Here is a 12,538-nt window from a genome sequence, read left to right on the forward strand (position 1 = left end):
AAAAAAAAAAAAAAAAAAAAAGCAGTTGCACAACAAAATCATCAGATTCATTGGGAATTATACTATTACTTAATATATTAAGAAAGCAGATGAATAACTGATACTTATTAAGAGCTTATTAGGTGCCAGTCACTGTGGTAATAGCTCATTTAATCTTCACAATAATCCTGATACTGGACTTTAAGTAACTGTCTCTGTTTCAAGATGAAATAACCTGAGTCTTGGAACATTAGCCAAATTATAAAAGCCATAAAATCACTAAACATTAAACTCAAAGAAACTGTTCTTACGTTAAGCTCCAAACCACAAATCACTCAAGGATTATACAGTTTAAGAGTAAAAACAAATCATTCCAGAAAAATTTAGTCTCTTTAAAACAAAACAACAAAGAACCCCCCCACCTAAGATATTTAGGGATTACGCTCTAAACAGGTATGTTCTACTGGACTTCATACAAAGCTTTGGCAGAGACTGAATAACTGGCAATGAAGATTACAATTATTTAAAGAAAACTACACCATAGCTCTTTTATAGTTATATTTTTTCCTTTTATCCAATAAGTTAAATTTTAAATGCCTATGCATAATCCACATTTTGTATTTAGCTCTCCTTCTAATTTTCTATTAATTCACAAAAATTAAATATAACATGATTGTTTACTGATTTCTGCTATAATACTGATGATTATCCAACAAAAAGGAAATGTGGCATCGTGGTTATGTGTGATTTAAGATTAAAAATTTCTTTTGAGGCTATAATTTATTTTTACAGACAACAGCTCAGCTCTTTATAGCATTAGGAAATAAAACATTATACAACATTACTAATTCTGAGAGATAATTTCATGGGTTTTCTTCTAACTACTGTAACAACATCTACAAAATAAAATGTATCTGTTTAATTCCCCAGGGAGAGGTATAAAATTGTGTTTGCATTCCTTATGCAATTATATAAAGTGATTGTTAACACTACCTTAATTCTAGAAGAGGCAGTATAAAATATTTAGGAGAATATGTTATGCTCCTAGCCAAAAACTAGTTAGTTGAACTTTCTCTGATGGTATCTACCACGAATATACCTATCTTTTGTATTTTCTCTTCCTTTTATTCCCCCCACCACCAATCCATTCAACTGAGCAACCAACTCAAACTCTTGTTTGTCCTTAATTATCTTTTGCCCTTGTGGTACTGGGGATTGAAAAGGTCTTTAAACTGAGCTACAACCCTAGCAACACCTCCCTCTTTGAGATAGGGTCTCACTAAGTCACTCAAACTGAGCTCAAACTTGTGTTCCTCCTGCCTTTGCCTCCCTGTGTGCTGAGATTATAGCCATGTGTCACCATATTCAACTTGATTTCTCGTTTAAAATGATCAGTGAGTTGTCAGGAAGTTACCTTCTCAGTATGTTTTGCATTTGTCTCTTCCTCTTCATTTATAGTATTTTCTTGGTTCGATACATATTATTTACCTTAATTACAACTATTATCTTGTTTCTTTTCATAATACTCAGATTTCTGACTCAGTCCAATCAGTTCTAGGCCTTTTGGCTAAGATTAAGTTTAGTATTTGACTCAATCCAAGGAACTTTTTTACTTTAGAGTTCTGCTGAAAACTTAAATCATCATAGACTTTAGGAGGATGCCCCTAATTAAAAACAAGACCATTCACAATCTGAATTCTCAGTATATTTAGCTCCCACTTCCTCCTTCCCTTCGCCCCCAGCCATTCTAAATTAAGCACAGTTTCCCCAAAGCTCCTGGTAGTTACTTTTTTCATTTTTCTTTGCTTGAAATATCCAATCCTTTTGAGTAGAAATTATTTAGATGATTTTCATGTTCCAAGAGCTTCAATTTAACCAAAAAATTTAATAATCTTCAACTAGACTAATTTTGTAATGTTTTGAAAGCTGGACCAACTTCAATTAACTTATCCCCAGAATTAGCACACAGTCTGATTTATACTACAGTAAGCATTCAATAAACTAATGTAATTCTGCCTCTAAAATTTTTTCTACTCTAGTGTGTTTATCAGCATTTTCAGAGGACACAGACATCAACTACAAACCACTTTCATTCCCTACATCATCTGACTGGGCCCCAGTTTCTCAAGTATTAGTTATGAAGCTCTTTTCTAACTTTAGAAATTCTATCGTAATATGACTGCTTGCATCACATACATACACTTTACAGAATGTAAATACTATGTAATAAGTATATAATATACACAATTAACAAATATATAATATATACATTACATGTGTCCATAGATATGTAAAGGTATACCTTTACATACCATATATTAAGAGAATTCCATTATTGTGATTTGCTTGGTTTTGGGTTCTTTTTTGGGGATTAGGTGTCTAGACTGGCCTCAAACTCATGATCCTCCTACCTCAGCCTCCCACGTAGCAAGGATTATAAGCATGCATCATAGAACCCAACTCTCTTCTATGATTTAATATTTGTGTTTATAAATATACACTTTTCTTCTAAATATACATAGAAAAGTGGCAATAGATCTGCTGAAGAAACACTTGAACCATTACTTAAACATAATATTAAGGTCTGGGGATATAGCTCAGTGGCACAGCGACTGCCTGGCAAGCACAAGGTCCTGAGTTCAATCCAAGTACCAAAATATATACATACATAAGTCTACCTTAATAGTAAAGATGCTTTTCATATTGTTCCCAGGTTAGTCTCAAAAAGAAAGAAAATTCTAAAATCTTAGAGTCACATTTATTTATTTATTGGTACCGGGGATCGAACTCGGGTCCTCGTGCTTGCAAGGCAGGCGGCAGAACCATTGAGCTAAATCCCTGGCCCTCACACATATTTTTTATAACCTGAATGTATTCATGGAATAAAACAAGGATAAGAACAAGACTCAGATGACACTTTTCATATAAAGGAATATTAGAACACCAGGCATCATTCATTACTATTTTTCTATGACATTTTCTACCCAAGAACAGGTTATATTTTAAATGTTACGCTCTTTTGATAACATCTTAAACTTTTTTATGAAAAGCAATAAATTTACATAATGGAGATTAATGAATTTTCCAAGGAAATATACCCCTGGCCTTTCTTTTGTAAGCAGAATACCCAAGTATCTTAAATGTTACCAACCCTTCCAGGAAGAACAACTGCTTTAACCACTCTTGATATACCCAGGTCATAAAGACAGAGAACACTCCCTTCAGCTTCTTCCAATCCTATTAACAATCCAGTTCTCTTCTGCCAAGAGAATTCTTTCACAGCAAGGGCGATAGGAGGCTGTTCATTTAATCCACTGAATCTATATGCAGACAACCGCTCTCCTGTTACAGAGTTCACAACCTCAAGCTGTGGACCACACGCCAAGAAAGCAAGTCTATTTTTCCCTAGGAGGAAGGGGGAAAAAAAGCAAAAAAATATAATGAATGTACAGAACAAGTAAACAGCAGTTAGCTTTTTCACATATATAAATATATAATACACAGCTCATTAACACAATTTTATATACCATCCCCTCAATTTGAAATCTAGGCACTTACTAAACAGCATGGTCTTCAAATTAATAAACCGAGCAACTATAACTACAATAATAATCATTCAGTAAAAGCACCATACTATGTGCTTAAATACATTAGTTCATTTACTCCTTATCACAGCTCAACAGAGATAAGGTAACAGAATTCAACTTGTCCAAAGTCAGTTACAAAGAAATTCAGCTTTGAAGTAGATCTCATCTATCTTAATTCCAAATCTCATACTTTAATCATTATATTACATAATGAATAGCCAGACTTGATGGTGCCCACCTATAACTCCAGCACTCTAGGAGGCTGAGGCAAGAAGATCACAAGTTTGAACCCAGCTCAGGTAACTTAGTAACTTTGTGAGACCCCGTCAACAGAGTAAAATATTAAATAGGACTGCGGATATAGCTTAGTATGAAACCCTGGGTTCAATCCCTTGTAAAAAACAAACACACTAGGAACTATAAAATACAAGAGTTTATATTCTGAGAAAATAAGACATAATATATTCTGAGAAAATAAGATATAACTAGCCAAACAAATAGGAACTCCTTCTTGACCTACTGATCATGTTCAAATTTTATTCTGACTATAAATGTAAAGTCACTAGAGCATTTAAAGCAGGTTAATAATCTGATGTATTTTTAAGTGTTACCATAAGCAAAGAATGAACAAAGGCAAGCACAAAGAAGTAGGGAGAAAATGATTCACTCTGGTGTCTATGGATAGTGACAAGCAGATTCTTAGCAGTAGAACTAGCAGTATTTGTTCAGTGATGAATTAGAGGGAGAGGTGAGTGACACAGAAAAATCTAGAATGTATCTTGAATTTTCACTTGTGCAACTAGATGAATGATATTAACCTTATAAAAGTTGAGCTATCCATCATATATTCAAAATTTTAAGGCCCTACAGAACTTCTGACTGGCAAGAGTAAGGTCCTGAGTTCAATTCCCAGTACTAGGGGGAAAAAAAATTGTTAAGGCCCTAATCCAAATCCATCACTCAATAAAACTTATTATTATAATAATTTAAAAATATCAGAGGTGCATTATTTCTACTTTCCAAATACAGATATCTAATTCTAAAAGATATTTGTATACAACATGTATTAATAATAAAGAAAATTTAACAAAAATCCTCCAGAGATTCACAGCCATGTTCCAGTGTACACAGGTGTTATGTAAGTGATTGTATGTCATGAGGACATGCTACACAGGTTTTGCTGTTTTCTCTTTCACTAAAGAAACTATAATATACACATATTTATCTTCCAAATCAATCAAATTAGGGAATTTTCAGCAACATTACTTTACCTGCAGCAAATTTTCCCCGAAGCACAGATTCTAACGTTATTTCATCTTCTCCAAGGGCTTGAATAGTCACTTCTGGGAAATGCAGGAAATCACTAGTCACTTGAGCAATTAAGTCTTGCATACTTCCACTGTAAGCATTTTAAAAGGATAACATCATGTTACATTTGAACTACTGTATCATATACTTGATTATTTCCAGCCTGAAATATAAGAAGGAAACTGAGCCACCACACATAAAACTAAAATCTGGTAATAAAATACATTTTTAACTACAGCTAGGTCTGAGGTATTCTCCCCTAAGAAAAATTATTCCCTAAGAAAATATTTCTCAGTCTTAGTAAAATAAAGATTAAGCCAGATGTCCTAAGAATATACTTTAGTCCTCTGACACTCTGAAAACTGGTTCAACGCAACGCCTAATCTCCTTTTAGAAAACACCACAGGAAAAACCTGATGTTTTTAAAAATTACTTCTTCAGTAAAAGAAAACAACAAAAAAAAGTCCAAACCCAGAGAAATCTCAAAAATTAAGTTGTATGTCTTTTACTAGATAGAACATCATTCCTAAAATATGAAAACTAGATTCCCTAAATGACCTGTCTCCACTGTAAACAATCAAAATATGTAAGTATCTTTCTGAGTTCACAAAGCATAAAATGAAGAGAAGGCAGGAATTTTGGGAGCCATTTAAACTGCTCTGTTACTGACGGTTAGCTACCAAATCTAATCCTGGTGACCTTGATCTTGTTTTGAGTACTCTTCAATTCTACCTAGGCAGAAGATAAAGTTTAGGGCTAACAGAGCTAATGCAAACTAAGAACCTCCCTTAATCCCATTAAATTCCACAGGGTTATACAGCACATGAATGACAGAAACATATTTTAATCCAGGATGGGGAGTAATATAATACAACTGCCCACTTTGACCATGGCATCTACTCATTTAAAGAAAATTCACTATGAAGTAATAAAGTCTCACAAGTTGGTAAGACTTCAAACAAGCCACAGAAACAACCAAATATCCTCAGGAACTGCAAGAAATTCTTAAGGATGAAGTTCAAAAGAAAATAAGCTCACAACAAAATAACATGATGAAAATCCAGCAGAATCAGACTACCAAAGTTTTTATTTATTGAAATTACAAGTGAATAGAAAATGCCTATTGTATGTAATGGAAATCAAAGATTAGCTTGATAAGAAAAAAACTATAAAAGTTTAAAGAAAAATGTTCCAGTAGATTAAAAAAACCCTCTAAAAATTAGAAATAATATAATCCCAGCACTTGGAAGACTGATCTCTATGAGATGAGGAGGATCTCTATGAGCTTGAGGCTGCTCCTCTGAGCTACGAAGTGAGTTCAAGGCCTAACTGAGCTGCACAGTGAGACCCTATCTGAAAATAAATGAATGGTAAAATTTAAACTTCAATGAAAAAACTCAATGTAGGGATAATAATGGATTGGTTACATATGACATATGAGTGTCAGAATATTAAATAAAAGCAAAACACACACAAAGAGTAACTACATTTACAAAGCATTACAAGAACTTGCAAAACCAAACAATGTATTGCCTAGGGATGGAAACACGACAAAAATATTTTTAAAAACCAGTAAAAGTAAACACAAAATCCACCACAGTACAGAATTATCTTTGAGAGGAAGGAGAGGAACACACAAAGACTCCAAGGTACTGGCAGTGTTCTTTCTCTAAAACTTGGTAAGTGAAGGCTGAGCAACCCTAACCTGAAAATCTAAGTCCTCCAAAATCCACAACATTTTGTACAACATGACACCATAAATAGAAAATTCCACACCTGACCTCAAATGACAGAACACAGGTAGGAACCTTAAAAATACTGTATACCTTACAAAAAAAACTTTTAAAGCCATTCACCAAATACATATTTTATACATTTTTTTCTTTAAGTTTGTTTGAAGTAGTGTCTCACTAAATAGTTCAGGCTGGCATAAAACTCAATCATAATGATCCTGTCTTAAGCCTCTTGAGCACTGAGATTACAGACATGCACCACCATGCCTGGCACTACACAAGGAAGGGGAGGGGGAAGAAGGAAGAGGGTCTTGGAAGGGAAAGGGAGGAAAGGAAAGGAAAAACAGTAAACTAGAAAGAGCGCCTAAAAGCTTTTTCAAAAATACAGCACTGAGACAAACATAAATAATTGAGTTATAGGCAACAGACCTAACATGTCTAATCACAATTCCCCTGAAATAGTAAGGAAGAGGTGATATTCCAAGACATGCTTCCCAGATTTAAGAACCACTGATTCTTTAAAAATCAAAAAATCAAGTGAATCTGAGGCAGCAAACAAGTCTGCACTATCTTCAAAATTCAAAGCAAAAAAGTCAATGAAAAGTAATATCCATTAGCTTTCAATACAAAAATTTATTCTATTTACATGAGGCTTCCAGGCTCAAACTTTAGTTGTTGACAAGTTGATCTCAAATTGATCATATTTATTTCTTCTAAATTATCTCAGTACCAAAGAAATTTTGAATGGGAAAGGCCAAAATCCATTGTTACTATGTTGTATTATCTCTAATGACCTTAGACATACAACCTCAATGAAAAACAGTTTATAGCAAACTAAAATTAACATATTTTCTCTTATTAAACTTAAAACCAAAGTCATTCCTCCAGAGTGAAGACCTTAGAGTATTTGTGGGGTTTTTTTGTTTGTTTGTTTTTTTGAGACAGGGTCTCACTATGTAGTTGAGACTGAACTGGAACTCACTATGCAGCCCAGGGTGGTCTCGAACTCACAGTGATCCTCCTGCCTCAGCCTCCCAAGAGTGCTGGGATTACAGGGGTATGCCACCACGCCTGGCTCTTTGAGTATTTCTTGTAGAAGCTTTCTCCAAAGCATATTTAAAGGAGTATTAAGTGGGGATTAAGCAATAAAGTTCCCTAATCATTGTAGTTCAATGGAAATCAACCCCCCCCCGTATAATCCCCAGTACTGCCACATAAACAGCTACAGAATTTTAAAGACTTTTACAAGGTAATTATAAAATTTAAGAACAATGCACAAGAACTAAGCAATTAAAAAAATATATAGCTTTCTCAAAGGGAAAGGGGAACAAGAGATAGATGGAGGGGGAGGGAAAAAGGAATTAAGATGTGTTCTGCACATGTACCAACTCCAAGGAACGTAAACTCCATAGAAAGAATGTAAACATTACAAACATGTACAAAGGGGGGTGGTCAAGAGATTGATGGAGGGAGGAGAGAAGAAAGGGATGAAAAGATGTATTATGTACATCATGTACTAACTCCCCACAGGGAATGTAAACATAAATTGTCTGACCAAAAAAACATACTAAATGTTCTATTTCCTTGGATGGACAAATCTTATTAAAGAAATATTATGTGGAAGTATACAAAATAATGTTATAATTTCTATAAAATTATATTTTCCATTCCAGATATGTCCTACTACCTGAAATATATGAAACAAAGTGCTCAACAATGAAGAACACAGAGTGCAGAACTGTAATCCCCGAGCCGGGGATTTAGCTCAGCAGTTCAGTGGCCTGCCTTGCAAGTGCAAGGACCCGAGTTCTATCCCCGGTACCCCCCCCAAAAAAAAACCCCACAACAACAACACCACCACCACCACAAAAAAACAGAACTGTAATCCCCGAGCAAGGAAAAGTGAGTAAGGGGACCTCTATGTCTGTCCCAGCTTACTACATAAAATGTCCAGGATACAGATAGAGCACAGGGGAATCCAGAGACCAAGGGTCTCTGAGTTAAGGAGATAAGAACTGAGATTTAAAGAACTAGAATTTGCCAGTGATAAGCCAGTGAGGTTTACCATAATATTCATTAGTATCTTATGCTGAAATAAAACCAATAAATAAATATTTATTGCATCAATTGATCAGAAATGGATCCAAATCTGTATGGATAAGCTAAACCAAACTTTATATTCTCGTGTTAAAAAATTCAAAAGCACTCCTCTAACTCTGGCCTAAGGCTGAGATACTTCCCCAAATGATAAACAGTGTAAACAATTTAAGCCAGTGCTATTCTTAGAAAGGCAGAATTAATTAAAGACAACAGAGCTTAGCATTCTTAAAACTGTTCAATTTTTTTTAGTGATCCCTTCTACCACATGCAACAGATACACTATTTTATCATTTCGGGTCGATTTCTAAATTTACTCAACCAACATTAAATGATTACTACATCCTAAAGAGCTAGAATGAATACTGAATCCATAGCTTTCTCTTTCCTCAGTGTAATGGCAATGGCCCCCTCAAGTGCTACACTCTCTTCATCTCAATTTTAAGAAAGCTTTTTTAGGAATTGGAAAATAACTTTAATTCAACTGTATTTTTGTTGTTGTTGTTACCAGGGATGGAACTTGTGACCTTGTGCTTGCTGGTGAGACACCCTTGGTATCACTGAGCTAAGTCCCCCGCCCAATTCAAGTGTAATTCAATTAGGTCTGGGTTCTACGCGTGCGTGCACACACACACACACACACACACACACACACACACACACATGCACACACAGACACACACTGCCCCTTTAGTGACACTGGGATTAGAAATGGGTTCACAACCTCCTAAAAAAATCAATGCCTACTTCAAAAGAGGAATTTTTCCTCAAAGTCCTTTCTGTCTGTGAAATACCAGGTAATACAATAATCACAATTTCTATCCAGGGCATTAAAAAGAGCACAAACCAAACAGAAGTGTGAAACTAGGTTCTAATATATGTAATCTGATACTTCTATATTCTGTCTTCTTTTCACAACTAAGCTTCTAGAAAAGGGGACTCCATATGTATCATGGGGGCAGGCACAAAGGAATTAAAAAAAAAACTGCTACGAGTTAAAGTTTTTCAAATTTAGAATTAAGCATTTCAATCCATAGGCTAAAAATTGGTTTTAAGACTTTTCATATGTAAGCACACTGAAGAGAACTTCTAAAAACTGAAATATTTGAAAAACTCTCTCATACAAAGATATAGAAGACAAAGACACTATGTTCAGCATTGTACAAAGCAAACCTAAATAAAATAAAGTTTTTTATGACATGCCACCATCATCAACCTCTAAAAAATAATTTACAAGGTTTCAACTTCTTCTATAAGGAGGATCAGGAACATTTTGTAGCTATCAAGGAAAACACTGTTCGTCTTCTGAAAAATAAAAATGGAGGGCTGGGGATGCGGTTCAGTGGTTCCACTGCCTGCCTCACAAGCGCAAGGTCCCAAGTTTGATCCATGGTACCAAAAAAAAAAAAAAATTCAAATTTCCATTTTTCTCAAAAACACAAATGGATGTTACTCCCCTCAAGAAAACTTCAGTAACTCTTTGAAAAATAGAAAAAACTGACACCTCAGCCACAGGCAATGAAGGCCCTCCACAATCTAACAGGCCTAGACTATCTTTATAATATACCTTGGTCTCAAAATCCCTTCATTCAACAGTGGGCCATGGGTTTAGCACTCTCATTTTATTTATACTGTTCATCCTCCATCGCCATCTGCTAATGTCATACCCATCATTCAAGGACTAACTTTCCAGAGTGTGATTTCATCTCCTTCCATTCGTTCTACTTTTATATTGCTAATCCTAAATATGTCTCTTTTGATCTCATAATGTAGCAAGATATCGTCTAAAAAAAAAAGTCATAGCTTCTTCACTACACTATGAATTCCTGAAAGGCAAAAAATCATCAACTCTTTTTACTGGGCATTTCACAAGTCACAAAACATTACAACGAACAGGTCTACCCATTCGATAAATTAGGATAAGTTAATAACAGGGTACTATCAGACAAGTGGAATATATGACAAACAATAAAATCTAATTAAAAAAACTCAATAGTGAGCTATCTTTTTTTTTTTTTTTTTTTTTTTTTTTTTTTTTTTTGGTACTCAGTGCTTGCGAGACAGGTGGAAGCACCATGAGCTAAAGGCCCGGCCCTGGGCTGTCTTATTTTAAAATATACATTGTTTCAGCATAAAGAACAAAATTCGTAAGAATGCTGATATTAAAACAATACCATAATAAGTTTTCTAATGCACATCTCCAAAGTAACTGAATTCCACCATACAAAACAGAACCTAATTATTTAAAAACAAAGAAAAAATATATTCCAACATATGCTGAGCAAACACCTCTACACATTTTGTATGCACTTATTTTTTCTTTGACTAACAGTCTAAGAATTGTGATTTATATGTGGACCCAGAAACTTCCAGCTGTTAAGTAGCTGTTCTTTCAAACATTCATCAACTACATTTAAAACATTGTTTTTATCTGGGTGTGACGGTGCATGCCTGTAATACCAGAACTTGGGAGGCTGATGATCTCAAATTTGTGTCCTCCCTTGACCAATTTAGGGGGTCCTTGTTGTAACATAAAGGGAAGGGGGGGTTCGGGGGTGGGGGGGGTCAGTGTCTAATAAATTTTATTTCTTCTTAAAACAAGATGTGTGTCCCCCAAGTTGCTGTATAATTTCAAATTTTTACAGAATTATATGAACTGGCGACTTTATTAGCACGTTATTGAAAAAACAGTTTAAAAGCAGTATCAAAAATCACAGTACAAGCACTTAGCACACTTGTACACGATCGAGTTCTCGGAAGTAAGCACACCTATCCTAATTTCTTCTCTCCCTACAGACCTTTTAAGTGAGAACTCTCAAAAGTCAGTTTTTACAATCCACAGGCTCTTTCAGGTATTGAGAACAAACTGAAGCTCAGAATTTTCAAAAAACCTATAAAGAACCCAATGTTCTTTCTCCGACTTAAAAAAAAAAAAAAGCGGGGGGGGTGTGACTCAGGGAGAGCGCGCGCTCACTGGGATCGTGAAGCCCCAGGATCCAACCCCACCACTGAAACTAAACAAAAATAAAAATAACGCTCATTTCCTAAATCTGTACATCTCCGGCATGAACCTCGCTGACTCTGACAAAATTAATCTATTTTCTCCCAAATAGAAATAAGTCAACCGATGGCAAACGTAATCAATCATCCTTAAACCTCCTAGATGGGATAATACTCCGGGACATCTAAATTATTTTAAAAATCCCCCCGAAGGTGCGGTGGTGCACGCCCGTGATCCCAGCACTTGGGATCTTGAAGCGCGAGGGTGGCAACTTCGCGTCGCGCCTGTAAAAGATCAGGGCCTCATCTCAAAAAATAAAAAAAGCTGGGAAAGCTCAGTGCTAAGGTCCTGAGTTTAATGTCTAGCACCAAAACAAATTGAGGCGCACGCCTGCACTCCAGCACCCTGGGAGGCCGAGGCAAAAACATCAAGTCTGCGCCCAGCCTGGCCCACTTAGCACTGTCTCAAAAATGAAAACATAAAAAAGGTCCGAGCATGTAGCTCATCGCGAAGGTCCTGGGTTCAGTTCTCCAGTACGAGGAAAATAAGTCCTCTGTCGGACCAATTCACACGTTTTCGAATCGCCAGACAAACCTAAACTTTGTTCCCCGGCCCGGACTCACCCGAACCAGGCCCGCTAACACCCGGAGCACACAGCAATTCGAGACAGTCAGCGAGCGCCCACAGCCTCTCCAGGACACTAACGCCGTGACGCCTCCAATGCAATGTGCCGCGGTTCCGCCCGAACAGCCTTACATAACCGGCGCCTGGGCGCTCAAACCGGAGGTACCGGTCGCAGACCGCGCGCGCCGCCTCGGGCCCGATCCGGCGTC

The 12,538-nt window shown here is 36.1% G+C and overlaps 1 protein-coding gene across 1 annotated transcript in view; it reads right to left on the reverse strand.

The window, feature by feature from the left end:
* Ahctf1 (AT-hook containing transcription factor 1) overlaps positions 1 to 12,468 on the reverse strand; it is a 75,322-nt gene extending 62,854 nt beyond the window's left edge. The window contains exons 1-3 of the mRNA XM_010642638.3: positions 12,329 to 12,468; positions 4,838 to 4,965; positions 3,131 to 3,384 (exon numbers count right to left, since the gene is read on the reverse strand). Of these exons, the coding sequence (XP_010640940.1) occupies positions 3,131 to 3,384; positions 4,838 to 4,958 (375 nt within the window). The 5' untranslated portion in view covers positions 4,959 to 4,965; positions 12,329 to 12,468. The remainder of the gene's footprint in view (positions 1 to 3,130; positions 3,385 to 4,837; positions 4,966 to 12,328) is intronic.
* Between the last annotated feature and the right edge of the window lie 70 nt (positions 12,469 to 12,538).

The sequence above is a fragment of the Fukomys damarensis genome, unplaced genomic scaffold (genome assembly GCF_012274545.1).
Source record: "Fukomys damarensis isolate Sample0158 unplaced genomic scaffold, DMR_v1.0_HiC HiC_scaffold_11, whole genome shotgun sequence".
NCBI lineage: Eukaryota > Metazoa > Chordata > Mammalia > Rodentia > Bathyergidae > Fukomys > Fukomys damarensis.